Raw genomic sequence first — 20,391 nt, forward strand, 5'->3', positions numbered from 1 at the left:
AGATTGTCGATGTCAAGAATTTGCTTAACCTCCAATTTGGAACGGAATGGTCGAAGATTGAAAAGTTAAAATGGTATTGTGAAATACTACAGGTTGGCACTACAACATGTGATCCAGAAGAGGAATGTAATTGCTTTGATGATGATTTGGGAGTTCGCATTTGAAGATGTAAAAGTTTTGTTATACTCAATAAGTAACATTAGTTTTTACACAGACATGGATGTTACTTTCACGGAAAACATGTATTTGCCACTGAAGCATTTTTATATCAATCACCTCTTTTGTGTTTTTGAATCTTGTAGCCTATTTGTACCATTTCGGTGTATTAACTTTGTGTAGCAATAAAAACATTACTATAAAAAAGATAACAATCATAATGTTTATGTACAAAACGTACAAACTTATCTTTAAAATAGAGGTAACATAATCATCCGAACAGAAGAGTCAATGGTTGAAAGGCTATTCAGCTTACGTTTTATGATTCACTTGACGTTATTTTCAAAATACAACAAGTCCTTGACTTAGGGTCAAAATGCAACCTATCCAGACAACAATGCTCCGTAAGTCACTTTATTCTTGAGGCAGGGTTATTTTCCTTTCTACTGTTTAGTTCTATCATTGATATCTCCAAATATAGCCAACAACTTTCGCTCCAGGCATATCGATAGTTGAGATACACGTTTTTCGTGAATTTCTCGAAACGAAACATAATGGACAAACTGCATTTTGAAAGTAAGCTCCTCAAATATCGCTCATATTCTTAAGAGGAAGAACGTCAAAATTTGAAAAGAATCGCGTTGTTCCTTCAACATGATCGGACTATATATGCAATAACCTACAAGAAAATAGGATCGTTATTTTAAACCTTAGTAGCACTGAGATTACCATGATACTCGTGAAACTCAACATCATGTATGAAAAAAGGCAATTGGCAAAGTTCGATTTGCTTCTGGACATCCTCAATATAATATGAAACTCAAGCTGCTTTCGAGAATACAAAAGTCCGTGGACATGCACAAACTTCGTTATGAGTAAAGTAAAAAACGGAGAGGTAGAGTGTTGTTGGATAGAATAGTGTATAATGGTGCGTTGTCTTTTTCAATTTTTATCACGAAAAGGGTCATTACGATGGTCGACCGAATCATGTTGTAGTTTTAGATCTATCTCATCAGTGAATCTGCCAATCACGCTCTAAGTTTTGCCAGTTTCTTTTTTTACATATTTGTAATTACAAATTGAACTGTTAAAGGCATTCCAATTTTTATAGAGTAAAATGAGAGACATATCAGTAATATATCTCAGTTGTCAAGTGATAAGGCTCTTACACGATTTATGCTTTTAACCATAAGTACTTACTTGTATAATTGTGTAAACTTATGCAATACACATTATCATATTGCTCGTAAGTTCCTTTTTATAATGTTCGTTGCTTGAACACAAGTTTTGAATCTAAAATACAGACTTGGTCTACGGTCTTGCTTTTGCTTTAGGTCGTTGGAGTAAAATTTAGGTGGGTGCAATTGTGATAAAGAGCAGTTTGGTAGAACTTTCAGTTTTTTTTTATTATTAAAGTTAAATATTGAAAATAGCTGTCCCGACTGACTGAACATGTTGGTCACGTAATTCTATTTGCAGGGCCTAGAATGGATTGTGCCACATTCTGAAACATAGTTAGTTTAATGGCTACAGTATGGAAAAATGAAAAGGGTACATACGTTCTATAATCTACTATTGTTAAAATCAATATTATTTTTGTGTATAATTTGTTATTCATAGATTTCATTCATATCTCTATGGAAATACTATAATTGAAATATCTATATTTTAGTCACCTTAGTTATTTTGTAGCCCAGTAGATTGACGTCCTTTACTGCCTTTCTTGGAATTATTGGTAGAACAGGCATTATTCTCAGTACTTCGAGGATGGTTGCAGACGTATAAGGCATCCTAATTTGGATAGAACACATTTTGATATACATACAACATATATCTTATTTCTATTGATATAACAGCAAAATAAAAAAGTATACTAAATATAGTAATTACTGTAGGATCTTAGAGGACGCGACAAATAAGAAATATATCACCTACCTGCTGGCGTGGAGGTGAAAAGAAGGGGTGTCCTTTATTCCTACGACATCCGTTATTTCTTTCTGTACATTCCTCTGAACATCAGGATGCAACACAAGGTACAAAACAATAAAACTTAAGGCGTTACTAAGAGAACCCAATCCACCAAAAATCATATCTTTCAGTATATCAAGGGATGTTTCAACTGCAAAAGGATTAATTTAAACATCATTAATTACGTTTATAGAAATTCAGAAACAGACCGTTGAGAATACTTTTATTTTCTTGATACAAATATTCTCCATTCACGTATTGAATTATTTGACACTTTAGAGGGGAATAACGAACTAAAGACCTGAAATGTTTGGTAATCAGTTACGTTTGTTGTTCAAGACTTTTGTATCTAAGCAGGTTAAACACTAAGATAGAGGGAAACATACACAATAAAAAGAAAGAGATAGAAAGACTATTTAATAACTACATTATTAAATACAATTAAGACTATGTAATAATTGATTCATTATAAGAAATATGAAGAATCAGGTACCAACCATCTTCACAACAACGTTCCAGGGGGTAAGTATATACGTAAGATATTTCATCTGAGCTTACATAATGAAACCAGACCACATGAATAGAGTGAGAATAAAGATATAGTAATTGGACTGCAGTAAACCAGAGGGAGCAATTTGGGAGCAATCACTAAAACTAGACGAATTGTAAGTTTAAAATGTCCAATTACATTCTTGATATACAAGGAGTTCACGAAATATATAATGAAAGTAATTAAACTTGCAAGCAAAAGTGCCGCCGAAAGTACTTCCATTACGCTCTGGGAGAATTTTGTTTGATTATTGTAAATAATGTAGATATTAGTGGTTAAACAATTTGTACTCGGCAGCAAAAGATCAGTAGCTGACTTAAGCTTTCATAATTTATCTCAAGTAAAACAGTGAAAATAAATATTCTAATAAGCTCGTGTGCTACATAAAATTGATTACATTTTTGAAGGTCTAAATGACTGGAAAGTGTTTTACATGTGTAATCGGAAAATGTGTTAAGATTTAGTAACGATTGTAGAAACAAATGAAGAGCGTAACTAACTTGATGTTTATGTACAATATATATATATATATATATATATATATATATATATATATATATATATATATATATATATATATATATATATACAGGGTGGTTCAGTAATGTTGGGCAGCCCTGAATAAATCGGAAACCAGAAAAGATATGAGCAAGAATGCGGTGGATCCAGATACTTGTGGAAGGGGGACGTCTATTGAGGTACCACACAATGTTATCAGGTCAACAGTGTTGCCAGCACAGTACAAAGTTGTAGTTTTTAAATGGAACATATAGAAGTTTATGCTATCAAAAGAATTAGTACAGAATGTGAATACCAACAAGCGAAACCGCACCTGTCAATGTTGCCAAATAAGGAAGTTATAAAGCTTCAAAGATCAAGAAATTAAAGTGTCCGTAGAGCAAAACTAGCAAAAAGGCAAGAAAAATACTACTACGGAGTGAAAAGGAGTAACCGAAAGAGTAAACCAGAGAACGACAACATGCAATGAGTAGCAGGGTTGCCACAGCAAAGGGGGAAAAATTGAAAATTTTGCAGTTGCCATAGGAGGGAAAGTGCCCATATGACGTAATGCTGGAAACACCATAGAAAGTCTATGTAAAATTCAAAAATCCTAATAGCATTTGTTCGAGAGCGATATCTCTAACCGTTCCCGAGATACACCAAAGGTGTGCGGGGTTTGTAACACTTCATAATAATTCCCTCGCCCTGCAAACTACAGGAACGAGTAATGAAAATGACAAACCCAACAAAATGTAAGAACTACACTGGTCTAATCGTCAAATAGAAGGCAATGATACCTTAATGTTTACACGAACATATGATGAAGTGTGGGATTTTCCCCGTAACTCTTATGGGGCACGGAGACATCATTGTCACGCAACGTCCGTGACAATATACACATTATGGGACACAAACCAGATCAGGTGTTGTTGTGATGTAGTTGTTAACGATTCGGTGTACGACGTAGGTCGTTGGTTCGATCCCATTCAGGGCTACTGTTGTTCTTTCAACAAGCACTATAATTACGTTAGATAGAGGCGATTTGCTATGAAAGGTTTTACTAACGTTCCTTGGCTTCGCGTTAGGATGTAGTCGGTTGCACACATAAGAATTCCAAATCTAGAAAGAATAATAATTACATGGTTGTAGCAGTGAACCATGGTTTTGAATAATAATAATAATAATAATAATAATAATAATAATAATAATAATAATAATAATAATAATAATAATAATAATAATAATAATACGTTTTACTGAAGGCTGAAATAGTCCAGTTATAACAATCATCAATAATGTTGTTCCAACAAGCTCGTATCATGCTTGTTGATGGTTCTTACAACATGAAGTCTGACAAGCTGAAAGCAAGTGACTGCCAACCTTGCCAAGCTGTCATACTGTATGAATACAGTGTATTGACCATACTAATAGTAACAATAAATGTGTGAATCAGTGTTAGATAAAGGCAAGAGAAATGACGTAAAACCTACCTTGTAACATATAAGAGGAAAACTTAATCAGTTTTAAGATGAGTACGCAAGATAGGTTTTAGAAATTTGCGCTTGCTGTTAGATTTTGCTACTTCTGTGCTCAGTTTTATGAAATTTTTACTAACAAGCATAAATTATTTTACAATTAGTTGTCTCATTACGGAATATGAATATTATATTATCGTTTTTCGTGTTATGTTTTACATTTTTTCCACGTAAATATTATACACACGTGAAATACAAACAGTTTATTTTGATGATCATTTTAAACGTTAAATATGTAGTTCTTTTTTCTTCTTTTCTTTCCTTTCTTTTTTTTTATTTTTGCTGAAACTTAATTTGCTTAGTTAAAATATATCTTCTTGAAAATAATATATTTATGTTTTTGAGCTTTCATATAATCACGAATAGTTGCCTGAATCCGTTAGTGGAAAATACTAATTAATTTCACTTATTAGGGAAGGTTGTTGGGTGTTACTCTGACTTCATATTGATACTATGCTCAGTCGACTTCTTTTTTACATATGAAACAATTAGGCAACCGGAGAAATCCTGGATCGCAAGCTTGTTCGAATTATGAGCGTTAAAAGTTCAAAATTGAACAGATTTTGAAAAATGTTTGAAGAAACCATTTTTTGAGATACAGGATTCATTTTTAGTACTGGGGTGTCTTCTTGGGTGCTCGAGAGAATGGTCAGGTCAAAACGTACGCATTTTGCAACATACAAAAACTTATTGGGGAAGGGTTGAAGAGTAATGGCGTCTTTCAAGTTGCAAATTGCATCCTATTTGGCACATCGGGTAAGGCTAATGAAATTTATTTGAAAGCAACTGTATTGCCATTCAAGTGTCACTTTCCCGTGTGGCCACCTAAACATTAAACAATGACATTTGTCTCCGAAACGCTTAGCAACGGAACTAACTTCAAAGGGACTCCTAACCCAGCAGGCCTCTGTGCATTGTGGAAAAATGAAATATTTCAGTTTAAAATCCAATGATTATACCCTTTAGGCTAAGGAAGACAATGATTAAGGCAAGTGAATGGTGATGAAAGAATTGATGGAATGAGAAGAAGGGAGGAAACAGAAGTACCTCGAGAAAACCCATGGACATGATGGTATTCATTGTGGAAGACGGTGTTTTTGGGCTGGCTACCGGCCTGGTTCCATAGTCACTCATTTTTTGTTAATTTTTAAAGGTTTTTAGACATCTCGTAACATTAGAAAATTGTTGTTCCCTTAACTACCGGATATGGAAGTGGAGATATAATTTTAACAACCGGTTCCAAGAACCTGATAAATTTTAATAACCAGTTCGGGTGAACTAGGTGAATGACATCATGAAACAAAGCAACATGCTCTGTCAACGATAAGGCCATGAGCGTCCGCAGCGGAGACAAGGGGACAATCGCTTTACCTTGCATTTTCGAAAGGTGTTTGGTTGTTTCAAAACGCTTTTATCCAGAAACACACGTGAAGGCACATTATATTTGGTTAAACCTACTAGAATATTTAATATAGATCTATTTAATGTAGTCACAAAGTTATGCAATAAGCCTCAATAATAATTGTTTTTCATTATGCGTTATGTGCATCAATGTATGTCGGACTTTACCCTTCCCCGTCCCTGGAGAAATACTGCGAGTGTTTCTGAATAAAAGAGTTCTTATTCGGAACTGTTATCTTCTTCAGGTGTGCATAGTATCAAGTATGAACCAGTACAGAAAGATAGCGTGAAATTGTTTTGAATATATTCCTCTATAAACAAGAATTAGAGAATTCATACTTGAGCTTGTTATTGTTGAAGATCATGCGATATATGAAGTACAGCAATTATGGTGCAAAAGCAAGTACTTGCAAAACACTTGGAGAATTGAAATAGGTTAAATATACTAGCAGATTTTAATAAAATTAGCTATAAATAGCTCGGTAGATAGATCATTTCTGGCGCACGAGATCGCTGTTTCGATCCCACTTTTCGTCAGGAAGACTTTATGTAGAACCCATAGTGTGCTTGGATTTTCTCGGTGTTTTCCCACTTCCTTCAGTCCACCATTTTGATAATCATCATCACTTCTCCTTTTAGATTCGGACTATAACCGTGAAATATTAAACCAGAAAAATTCAAATAGCGCCTTCGGCACCCTAACTAATTGCGTAGTTTTACTCGTTGCGGGAACTTATGCAGAATCATTCTGACGCATGATTACTAACAAGTTCGACTACCATGTTTCCTGCAGTAGTCAGGCCTTTTATATGACGCTAATCATACGTCAAAACGACCCTGTATAAAGCCCCATCTCAGATTCCTCATTCCGCCTGGATTGTGGAATAAATCTGTCTGTGTAAGTAAGCAACCTAGTAAAAGTTGATGATAGTTTTCATTTAAATAGCCGTGTTTGGTTCACAATTTTAGTCATAATGATTATGCCGTCTAAATAAAGTTGCACTAAGACATTCAACTTACAAAATACATGCACTGGGAAACACAACTTACAAAATACCTGCACGATAATACAACTTGACAAAATACCACGCTTAAAGGAACTAAGTCCGTTTGGTTGAAAAGATCGGACTTCTGTAATGGTTTTGCATTTGTATTCTTATTCTTAATTTGCACCTTTGAGACATCTAGTTATAGATAAATGTATAATATATCTGTCATTTGCTGAGAAAATTTTACCATAAAAGTAGTTTTAGTTACCCCTAAATACAGTTTGAGTCGAATTTTGCCCAGAAAACGCTGGAATGTTACCCATGATATTTAAGTCCCTAAAGCAACGTTTCCCAACTGGTGTGCCGCGGCACACTGGTGTGCCGTGAATGGGCCGCTAGTGTGCCGCGAGGAAATCGAAACAAAATTATTAATTCTATAGCAATCAAATTGCAAAACATAGGGAAAAATGTATATTTGTATTTAACATTAACATGAACCTCTACTATGAATCTACAATTTCGAGTTTCACACTTACTTTTCTGCACATTTTTAATGTTGAAAATAGTATTTGTTATCATTGTTATGACCATTATTGCTTCTTTATTGTTGCAGACTACTTCGTAACTTGAAATTTTAAAACACATTCAGTCCTTTCGACAAAGCAAACATGCATACAAATTACCTAGATTTGTATTTTAAAAGTAAAAGAGATTTGTTTGTTCATTCGTTATTTAGTGATTTTTCTTCTTAGTGAAAGGTTGGATACAGTTTTCAAGAAAAAGTGTATTTTTAAAAGCCTTAGTCCCATACCTCAGTCTTTTCTATTTTTAAATTAGAATGAAAAAAATAAGCATAATGATTTACCACGGGGGGAAATCAGTGATCGAGCTTTCTTCTCTGTGAGGAGATCAGTAATTAAAAAAATACCACTATATTTTATATTTACAAATAGACTAATAATAATAATATCTATATGAGTTTGACGCGAGAATTCAAGTTACAACTGTAGTGTGCCGCAAGTTGAAAAAGGTTGGGAAACCGTGCCCTAAAGTAAAGTTGCTCTAATAATTGCAACTTCCCTTACAAAATTACATTTTTGAACGTACTAAGAATGTGTTTTGTCCTATCTATCTAGGTAATGATTTTGTACGGTATTTGTACACGTATCCCTAATCTGTACCGTAGAGACATCTAGTTATAAATAAATGTAAAACGTTTAACTGCCGTTTTCTGAGAAACTATTACCATAGAAATGATAGAATTTTCCTCTAAATGCAAATTGAGTTGCACTTTAACCAGAAAAAGTTGGAATTTTTAAACTAGAGATAAGTTTTACACCAAGGATTGCAACTACGCTTATAAAACACCATTTCCGAGCGTACTTAGAGTCTGTGTTGTCCAAAAGATGAAATTTATATAATGATTTTGTATTCGTATACGCCCCCAGACCCCCGCGTTTGCTCGGCCTACTGCCTCCATCTCTTAGGTATCAGCCTTTGCACGAAAAGTGAATTTTGTGCATTTGCTCTTTAATCACATTTCCTGAATTTGGCACAGCTGGGGGCTTCATCCCCTAGATCCTCACGTTTACTCGGCCTACGGCCTCGCACCTCTTAAATCCACAATTCTACCAAATTTCAACTTTTTTTCCTATTTCAACTATCTATTAGATAAGATTTTTTATCCTAAGAAAACGCCCATTTAAATAACATGGGAATTTCTTCATCCCCCATTTAGACCTCTTAAAAACTAAAAATATTCACTTTTGGTAATTTTCCTGTACGTTAGTCTCGGAAGGCTACACTCTTACGAAATTTCATCATTCTAGTCCTGCCGAAAGTCTCTAAACACTTTGGGGCGTACAATATGTCCCATATAAATAACACGGGGAAGATTTTTCAGTTTCCCATAAAATCACTCTACAGTTGATTTTTTTTTTATTTTTAGCGAATTACTTAGTTAACGCTAAAGAAAACGTATAAGCATACCGAATTTTAAGTTTTTATTTCAATTCCAAGTACCTAAAATATGAGATTATAGGTCCAAAAAAACGCCCATTTAAATAACATGGGGAATTGCTTCAGATCCCCTCCTTTAGATCCCCTAAAAATTAAAAGTATTCAATTTGGCAATTTTTCTGTCGGTTAGTCCCGAAAAGCTACAATCATGTCAAATTTAAGCATTGTAACCCTACAGGAAATGCCCAATAATTTGGGGGTCTAAAAGGTGTTCCATATAAATAACGTGGGAAAGATTTTTCAGTTTCCTATAAAACCACTCTAAAGTTGGAATTTTTTATTTTTGCCAAAAGTGCTTATTTTTAATTTTTAGGGGGTCTAAAGGAAAGACTATAGTATTAGTGTAACCTAATGTGTATATTGTCACGGACGTTGCGTGACAATGATGTCTCCGTGCCCCATAAGAGTTACGGGGAAAATCCCACACTTCATCATATGTTCGTGTAAACATAAAGGTATCATTGCCTTCTATTTGACAATTAGATCCATGTAGTCCTTACATTTTGTTGGGCTTGTCATTTTCATTACTCGTTCCTGTAGTTTGGAGGGCGAGGGAATTATTATGCAGTGTTGCAAACCCCACACACCTTTGGTGTATCTCGGGAACGGTTAGAGATATCGCTTTCGAACAAACGCTATTGTGATTCGTGATTCTTACATAGACTTTCTATGGTGTTTCCAGCATTACGTCATATGGGCACTTTTCCTCCTATGGCAACTGCAAAATTTTCAATTTTTCCCCCTTTGCTGTGGCAACCCTGCTACTCATTGCATGTTGTGCGTTCTCTGGTTTACTCTTTCGGTTACTCCTTTTCACTCCGTAGTAGTATTTTTCTTGCCTTTTTGCTAGTTTTGCTCTACGGACACTTTAATTTCTTGATCTTTGAAGCTTTATAACTTCCTTATTTGGCAACATTGACAGGTGAGGTTTCACTTGTTGGTATTCACATTCTGTACTAATTCTTTTGATAGCATAAACTTTTACATGTTTCATTTAAAAAATTACAACTTTGTACTGTGCTGGCAACACTGTTGACCTGATAACATTGTGTGGTACCTCAATAGACGTCCCCCTTCACAAGTATCTGGATCCACCGCATTCTTGCTAATATCTTTTCTGGTTTCCGATTTATTCAGGGCTGTCCAACATTACTGAACCATCGTATATATATATATATATATATATATATATATATATATATATATATATATATATATTAGATTTATGGTAGTGCTAAGTGTAACATTACCATAGAACACCATTTGAGATACAAAAAGGTTCCTGACAATGTGCATATAGTTAGTCGTAAGTGTGTGGCATGTTGCGTAGGCCCATGAAAAATATGACACAAAAATTAAGTGATATCTGCATTCTTGAGTAAACTATAGTAGATTGGAACATTAGTCGAAGTAATACCTTTCCTTTCCTAAAGATACAAAAATATTCAACATATTTAAGATATTGGCGCAATCTAAGAAGTAATTCTATGCTTCTAATTAGGATGATTAAATCGTTTAATAATTATAAGTCTTTTTACACTAAAGCTGGTACAATCGAAGTATAGGTAGAACGATTAGAACAAGTAGTTCTTTCTGTGGATTACAAGACGATAGAAAAACTTCAACATTTTTAGTATTAATAGTGTTACCACAGTACGAGGAACTGAAAATTTGTATGCGTCTAAAATGGCGTTTATAATGGCATTTCCAAGAAAGCTTACAATAAATTAGATGCTCATAATAGAACATTACGGAATGACGACCCACAAAATAGATAAATGGTTTAAGTTTTATATGTTTAAACAGCTAAAACACCAAAATGTCACTCAAATTGTGATGGCCTTGAAACATCAAGCACAATTGTATAATTTATGAACGTGCGCGGAACAATCATTGCGAGATCAGTTTATTGTTTTTGTTAAGAGGGACAATGTGGCTACAAGGCAAATGTTAGCAATGGCTTCCGTAACATTACTGCAGTTGAAAATACTAAGGAGCAGATAATATTGTTCAGCAGTTCCACAAATCAGAAGCAATAACAAATTAATATGCAGAATCAGAGAGCAAAAGAGAAAAAGAAAAGATAATTAGAGGTCAGCTTATACAGCAAGTGGTATTAGAGAAATAGAGTGCAAGAATAGAAGTAGTATAAGCAGTTGTATTCTTCCTCTTCATCTCATTCTCCAAGAAATATGTAAATAAAAACAGCATCAAACCTATCAAATCGCAACGCTTGCATATGGGAAAAATGCTTCAGTTGTTCAAAGCCTATACCATTTTGCATCTATTTATGGATTAGAAACAATAGATGCTGAACTAAATGATATACGGAAAGACGAGTCCCTTATAGAAAGCAAGAATGAAAACGAAGAGAATTCTAAATTCATGGAAACAATACACTACGTATAGGAATCAAAACAAGTGAAGGATGTGCTGATTCTGCACAGGGGCGTCATTTAGGGGGTCAGGGAGGGGCATTTGCCCCCCTCTGAGTTTGAGATTTATATAGATTTTATCAATAGAGTAGTAGTAAATGAGTGAAAAACGCAAAATTCTACTTATATCAAGGGGTTTTGCCTCCCCAAGCAAAATCTGAAATGACGCTCCTGATTCTGCATCAATAAAATTGCGACAGGAAACGCTGTGCAGTTAGACCACTCAATGGATATCTTTCTATCTAGTGTTGTGAAAAAAAACATGTTTTTTTCTCTGAAGTTTCTAAAATAGAAAAACGTTCTTTTTCGTGCTTTTTTTTTCAAATGTCTGTTTATCCTGGCAACTATTATTTGTTGATTTAAGTTGCAGATTATTGAAATAATTAACAGAACTTGAGTTGAAGCCCTCGTAACTTACAAATCGTTTGCTTCTTTGTACCTATACGAGCAAAATTGTGTGAATATCCCTTACAGATCCAGGACATTTTTGGCGTTTTCCTACATTTTCAGATAGTGATCTCAAAAAACATTTACCCCATTGACCTCATTTACCTCAAAACCACTAGCTAAGACCTTGTTTTTAAAAAAGGAATGTGGCTATGTTTTGGTGTAAGTTACATTGCAGTGTTGCCAACGGGTGGAAAAATATTGGGGGAAATGTAGGGGCTAAAATTTACAAAAAAAATCCCTAAACGAATTTCAATTTCTTTTTATATCTAGCACCACTGCTGCCATATTGGTTCAAGTCACCTAAAAATTCTTTGGTGTGTTGAAAAGGTACAGTGAAATCCTAAAGTCGCTGGCTTCCATTGAAAGAGGAAAAAAATTCTGTCATCATACACATGAAATTTTGACACTTCTCACGGCTCAGATGCAAAAATCAACAGATATGCCGGGGTTACAGCTTCTGTAATTATCCTATTAAAACTTTTTGTGTTGAGTTCTGTAGACCAAAGAGGAAGCTTTCAGGTAGTGGTACGTTTGTTTCAAAGTACCCAGCAAGTGAGAAATAATAGAGGGGAAAATGGAAATTTTCCGAATTTTTCACCTAAAAGCCGGAATTTGGCTGAAAACACTGCCATCAGACAGACTAAAACTATCTGAAAATAAACCTTTGTACCCCAAGAATATATCATACAAGTATCATGGCGATATATAACAAAGTAAGCATGATATTTAAAAGAAATATCTCATTCTACCTCAGAAATTCACCATTTTCTTACCTTTTACAGAACATGGTTTATTATAAACCTCAACTGTACTTCATTTAATTATTGTAGTAATACATTTTGTAATGTGCTGTGTAGGGTAAGGATGAGGCGTTTAAACACTGGTACGTTTGTTCGAATGTGACCAACAAGATGGAAATAGAGACGAAAAAGGGATTTTTTTTCAAAATTTCCCCGTAAAATCTGGAATTAAATTTTTCTGTAGCTAGCAACACTGCTATCAGACACACACAAACTATCTTAAAATAAGCTTTGGTATCCTTCTAATATATCCTACAAGTATTGCGACGATATCTAATAAAGTAAGCATGTAAATAAAACAATCTCCTTCTACCTAAAAAAAATCGCAATTATCTTTCCACTTAGAGAACAAGGTCTACTGTAATCCTCAACTGTAACAAGGTCAACTGTACTTCCCCTAATTATGCTATTGAAACGTTCTATAGTGCGTTGTGTAGGGCAAAGAAGAGACTTCCAGATACTGATACTTGTGTTCCTTTGTTCCCAACAAGAGGGGAAATAACAGACAAAAGAGATAATTTTTCCAAAAGAGATAATTAAAGAACAACGATTCTAATTACCAAAAATTATAATTTACCTAATTGGCAACACTGAGCTCAGGCCCGTCGAATTGATGTCAACAATTAGGTATCTATTCGAGGTATCTTCCTGACAAGTCTTAAGCAGGTCTCTCTACAACGAAGGAAGCTACAGGATAAAAAGACGTAAAGGAAATTCGAAAATTTCTCGAAATTTGACGAGTGAAATTTGAGAACGAAATTCGACACCGAGAAGGAAAAGAAATTAATGTGATAAACTATGGTCCAACCATATTTGGCAAAAATAATATACCGATATCTTAATTAGTTCACACAAGAGCGGATTAAAAAGGGACACACCCGTGTGTGCCACTTTGGCCACCTGAGTCCAAAAGGGTTATTGTACATTTGATTACATTTTTTTTGACTACTGACTCGTGGTGTTGTAGTAGTTATAGCATCGACTAATAAGAATACAGTTGTTGTAAACAATAACTTTATAAGAAACATTTTCTCTCCGTTTTAATCTTAGTTCCAATACTGTTGGTGAGAAATGCAGAGTGTTTCAAAATGAATATCGGGGTTTTAGGTCTTCGTAGTACCTATTACATTTTACGTACAATTATAATCAATACATCAAGTAAAAAAGCACCTCAAACAGACTTTTCTACAAGCCTTCGATTGGAATTTCATTCGTCACACGGTACACATCTAGTCGATAGGCGAGAAAGGCCCATAAACTTTCCGTCATATGGCACAAAACACATTCAATTTAGGGGAGTCCTGTTTCAACTGTACCATCTTCTGAGGATTTGCTGACAACCAAATGTGAACATTATGAGTGTTCATATTAGCTGTTGGGTGAAATGTCGATTTATCACTGAAGAAGACACGATCCTGAAAATCCTCATTATTATGGAATGTTTCATTTGCGAAATTGGCACTTAAACCTTAGTCTGCATGCTTTAGACCTTTAGCAACTACGTAGTTGCAAGTGTCCCCTTAATATTCTTCACACAGACGTTTGCACTGTAACTACAGATTCAGTCTTGACTAAAACACAAAAAGCTTTCTGCTCTTCAGTCTCCATCTTTGCTACTAACTCTTTCTAACGGCAGACAGAGGAAACAATGCATGCGCATGCGTGCGTATAAAACTGTTTGATTTGCTTTTACATTTGATCATATTTATAATTCTAAGTTAATTGTAATTGATACTACAAAGTTTCAAAACCGTAATAATAATTTTGAAACACCCTGCATTACTACAAATTATGTCATCCTATATTCATGTCTTGTATATACATATTTTCTGGGCCGGACCTAGGCAATTTGTCGCCCCGTGCTACGGCATAATTTGCGCCTCGTCCTTTATCCAGAAAGAAAGAAATCTTAGAAGTCATGATTTTAAGTACGCTACTCCAGCATGGACAACGAAGCTGAGGGTAAATGCAGTCGTACTCAGAAAGGCTTAAATACTTACTAAAAATACAATCTCGTTGTGTTTTTTTCTTTTTCTCGTTGTGTTAGTGAAAGATAAGGCAAACACACCTGCAGAGGAAAGATTGTAATCGTTTTTCTAGAATTCAATATCGAGCTTTAATCTCAATGTATAAGTTTGCATTTCCATGCAACTAGCTCTTTTATCTTTATTTCTTGATTATTCTTCTACAGTTTTCTTTTAAAAAAAACTTGTTTCTACCTTCAATGATAAGGAATTTCTTTGTGACAAAAACAATACTAGTTGTCATATCAAAACTGTGATAACTAACTAAATGGAACATATATTCGCTACTATTCGAGAATGGAGTTCTTGCATTTGACAACAATCAAGCAATTTCTGCTGGGATATTTTTGAACATTGGCATTAACATTTTCCATGTGACCTTAAACTAATGCGACCTAAACGTAATTTATGAATATAGTATTCAAATAGAAGATCAGCTTAGTAAATTCAACCACCATCATCATGAAGTCTGTTTCCAACAAAGAACATTTAATTCAGGGATGCAAATAAGCAACACAATTTTACTCGTCCAAGAAAAAAAAACTACTAGTCCACATCCCACAATAGAAATGATTTACTTACCTTCGGTATAATATCAAATACTCGCCCGCACCGATGAACCACTCGCCCAGACCAGTAGGCGAGTGCTTATTTGCATCCCTGATTTAATTTAAATAATATACTTATGACAGATTTTGCCGGACCCTCCAAACCTGCCGCTCCATGCAAATGCACGTGTTGCACATATGGTAAAGTCGGCTCTGCATATCATATGCAGTATATCTAGTAGACAAATTATTTATATATGATATTTAGAAAAATACTAGTAGACAAATTAGTATTAGTTTCTACCTTTAACTTTATACCGTTCCTGACATTATTTTCATACTTACTAAAGGCCTGCTTTCACGAAAAAACACAATTTCATTTCTACTTTTATTACTTAGTTGATATTGATGAATACTGCTGAAACCCGAATTACTAGTAGGTATGCTATTCATACATAATTGTAAAATATTGGTAGCGTATCAGTATCTAGCGTTTAACTTATGTTGCATTTTACTGTAATTACACCTACACAAAAATATTTCATACTTAAATAGACGTAAGATGCATTACAAAAGACAATTAAAAAAAAACGAAATTTGAAAAAAAACGAGAGGCAATGTTTTTTCCTAAAGAAAAACATACATTTCTGAAAAAATACGAACGGTTTCTTTTTCTATTCACAACACTATTGTATTCATTAATTGGGTCTGGTAAAGAGACTCCCTATCTCAAAGATCCGTTTTCCCATACCAAAATCAGCAAACACCTCGAGCGTAACAATAATTTCAAAAGAGAAATATATTAATATCACTAAAATCAAAGAACAAAAGCGAAACGAAACAAGAGTCATAAAGTAATGAAGAGAGAGACTTAAACACACACACAATCAAAAATTAAATCCTACCGACGTCTGTTATACAGAGGTACAGAAGTGGGACTGAGTGCGAAAAGATACAAAATCAGACGAAGATGGTGTAGAAGAAAACGGAGCAAGGTACAAAATATGGGATATAACGTAGAAAAATAACCTAACCTTAAAAATTTCCGTTTCCGTAAATCCAACAGCGGTACAGAAGTAACGTCTAGATTTTGTATTGTTTCAGAGCTTTTTGAATATATAGAGGAATATACTTGAACAATTCATTAAGTCATGATAAAAATGGAGACCGAACGTCTTGGTAAAATGAAATACCTAATTTAAAGTGAAACTGTAAAATTCTAAGACACATTTATTATAATGTCAAAACATTAATACACATGCATTTTTGGATTAACACAGGTGATTCGGTTACAAGTTTTGTGTCGTTCATTGGACGTACTGATCCGAAATATATTATAATAAACTCAGTTAGTAGAGTATTTCATAGCTCTTATTCCAGACTACTAATGCAAAGAAGACAAAAACAAATTGAATGAGTGCTGTCTCTCTGCTAAATGTATATGAGGAAGAGCCAATATTAGAATTCCAAGATATATCATAAAGAAATGTTATAAATGTGCGAAAGTAAAAGTGCGAAAGTAAGCAATATAAGTAGCAGATATTGCATATTCCAGATTGTAAACGTTGAGGGATACATATTGAAGCAGACGATGTTGATATAAATTATCGAATTGAAACTAATTTTATGTCAGCTGAATACAAATAAAATGTCTTGAAATAACCAAAACAGGAGCAATTTGCTAGACACTCCTCAAGGTTTATCTGATCCAAACATCCACTCTCGATGTCAGCTATTGCGGATATAACGTTCTAAGTCGCACAGAGAGAATAAATACCCCAGTGCTGTAACGGTCATTGCGTCAGTCTGGTGATTTGTTTTACTTTATGCACCTCCACGTGTCTGAGGATTCGAACCCATATTAACCCAGTACTCAGAGTACAGGGAAGAGATTTTATTAATTTCCTTGCGTTTATATAGTACTTGGTTCAGACGTGACGAGGTCTACAGATGTTTCATAAGAGTACGGAAAAGATGACTTTGAGATTCCCAGTTAATGAGATTTTCCAGACCGGGTCAAATGGGCCATTGGAGTCAATGTTTGGACCGGGACACTTGTCTTTGGGCTAGGATTAGTTACTAGGCCATCAAAAGTGGCTCGGCAATGATAACAGAAGTTGAAGTTGTTAATATATGAACCGCTTCTTCTAGTTTATCTGGCTACTGATGGGTAAGATATCGTTATAATACATCATGAATTTTACCAGACGACCTACATGATGCTGGAGTTCGAAAATAATGAAAAGATACAAGATAAGGGGCGATATTGCCAAACACATTGGAAGATGCATAAGCGAAAGAGCTGGCAGTCACACCTAATGCCAACATAAGTCGTGTGGTATTGGATAGCTTCATATGACAAAATCTTTGTTGTAGATCGATGTTAACTAAATAATCACTCGTTAGACACTGATATTTTAAATCACTGACGGAAGGTAAGGCAACATGTGACACTGTTTTGTAAAATTTTGCCTACTCTGAGGAGTCATATGTTACTCTAAACTCATCATTTTTCTTAGGTAGGACAAATATGAGAAAGCTCTTGACCACGTAACTCGGCTATTCCACGATTGAGGCATTATACAGGATCTGCACCACCTTGAGAAGACACCGATGAGTACAACGTCAAGCTCGGTGCACCTGGGGCACAGCAGAACTCACCAGCTTGCCGGAAGTTAACATTATTAATGATTGCGAGGGCACTGTATATCTTTGGTCAACCAAAGAGGCATTAATGAAAGTTTCCTTCATTTTCTCTGGAGTGATCCTCATCATTGGGATCTTGGGCACGTTCAAGATCCTGGTAGTCCTCAATGGGTTCATCTTGAGGATTTTCCTTTGAGTTCATACCGCTGATGGTTTTTATCAAGTCCTGCCAGAAAATCCAATAGTCTGGTATAACGTACCATAGTATTTGAATACCAAACTCATGAATTGCTTGAATATTTCTCTCCTGCACTAAATATAAGGATAAAACGAGGTTGTCTTCAGGTGGATGTCACATTTCTTCACGTTATACGTCTAAATCGACCTTGAGATCTGTCAAAAGATCTGGAATTTGCATCCGATGCTGGGGATTGTCTTCATGCTCCAATCAGTTAGGCAGGGCTCCCTTTATATTAAGCGGGGTCGATGACATGATCTCTATTTCACGAATTTGTCAGTAGATAATGCATTCCGTATCATCTTCTTGCTGATCGGCATCTGGACTGAACAAAACGTTTCTGGAGTAGCGTTGATGCAGCCTACAGGAGTTGCAGTGGCGTATGCAGGAAAGAATGCACTTTGCTTAACATAGATGCGAACTCAGAACCTCTAAATCCGAAAGAAAGAACTACCGAAATGAGTGTTTTAACAGGGCACTGATGTATGCCAATACTGTTTGATGACTGACATGTATTTAGGAAGTCTTCTCAGATAATTGCTCCATTAACCACTGCAATAACAATAACAATAATAATAATAATAATAATAATAATAATAATAATAATAATAATAATAAAATTAGAAGTCGTGTTAGTTCAACGTTTGTCGTTCTGAGTATCTCCCAATATGAGATTTTAATGCATGCGTGGTTTATCCATGCCTGCAACTAAACTCCGCAACTCACCTCGTAACTCCACCGTGTCCGAAGGGGAGATTAGGGGGTTCAAAGAGAGAAAAGTTATTTAGAAATTATGCAAAAATAGAATATTTCACGAAGTATGGCGATATAGAGTTCAGAATCCCTTTCACGATGAGTCTATATAAGACTGGATCTACTACTTAAGGAGGAACCCAAACCACACGAATCCCACCGGGAATCGACCCCCGTATCAGATCTAGCTACCTCATGGAAGACACAGGGGCATGTAAAAATAATCAGATATGAACGATATTAATGCCAAATCCATAGTATTTGACGTCCCTGACATAAATTGTGATACTGCCGAAATCGTTCAAATCAAAGTTTAGTCATATCGGGAAGAAGGTTTAAAGGGGGTGAAATTTGAAAAAAAAATCAGATTGAGTGATATTAGAGTATATTCAATTGTTTTCGGGCTCTCTGAGATGAATAATGATATATCCAAAGCCATTAAAGACCAAGGATTTGCTCTTCGATTGTTGGAAGTTTATTCGTTTGCACCTAGATGATAATGCGTTCGTCAGGCAGGAACTTGATAAAGTATAGGTTGGAGATGTAAGGAATCATTGCTTTTTCCTATAGCAGAATATATTCAATGAATGCGTGATGGTTGGACATCCAGCATGACAGCAAACACATACCCTAAAACGTGATATGAAAGGATATTCCTACATTTTGTTCAAGAAAGTAGTAGTAGTTGAGAGGATCGCTTAGAGAAAGAACCACGGGATAAATATGCAGAGTTTACATTCGCATTAAGTTCTAAGATATAGGAATTATTGGAAAGAAAAGGAAAATAATATCAAGCATCATGCAGAGACCGAAAATGCATGGAAAGCGAATGAGAAAATAAGGAACAAGGGAAAGAAGAGAGCGAAAGACATGGGAATAAATGAAATTTTATTGCATTAGGGTAAATAGTTTGCGTCTTTTCCTTTACCCGTTATCCCTGTCTTTGGTTTTTCTCCCTTTATTAGATAAATATGTTGCAGTAGCAATCGTGAATATCATTTACAATGCCTAATCCCTTGAAAAGGGTAACTGTAAATCCAAGGTGTAAATCAAACCAAGAACCTTTAGGAAAACTGTCCATGCAAACCAGGGTAGAAACCACACAGGCAGTTCACTTTGGTACAGGGATCATACCAGGAATGCTGTTAAATAAACTATTAAAGGGGAAACTGTCAGAAAATCATCTCCGGTTCCATTTGAAGTTTGAACTATTTAGGCCTTTAGTAGTCTGGAATCTATTGCTCTGTCTCTCCTGATTTGACCAAAGCATCTGATTTGTAGAACAACCTCGTGCAAGCATTAATTGTGGATTGAAAGAGTGATTCCGTAAGTCTACGATACAAGTCCCAGTTCTTGAACGAGCGAATAGCAACACTAA

The 20,391-nt window shown here is 35.1% G+C and overlaps 1 protein-coding gene across 1 annotated transcript in view; it reads right to left on the bottom strand.

The window, feature by feature from the left end:
- Nucleotides 1-325: 325 nt before the first annotated feature.
- The window catches only part of LOC145676383 (methyl farnesoate epoxidase-like), a 63,169-nt gene continuing 43,103 nt past the window's right edge, over nt 326-20,391 (bottom strand). The window contains exons 4-5 of the mRNA XM_081747235.1: nt 2,092-2,275; nt 326-353 (exon numbers count right to left, since the gene is read on the bottom strand). Coding sequence (XP_081603361.1) covers nt 326-353; nt 2,092-2,275 — 212 coding nt within the window. The remainder of the gene's footprint in view (nt 354-2,091; nt 2,276-20,391) is intronic.

Source organism: Thermobia domestica, unplaced genomic scaffold (assembly GCF_964235325.1).
Source record: "Thermobia domestica unplaced genomic scaffold, izTheDome1.hap1.1 HAP1_SCAFFOLD_128, whole genome shotgun sequence".
Taxonomy (NCBI): Eukaryota; Metazoa; Arthropoda; class Insecta; order Zygentoma; family Lepismatidae; genus Thermobia; species Thermobia domestica.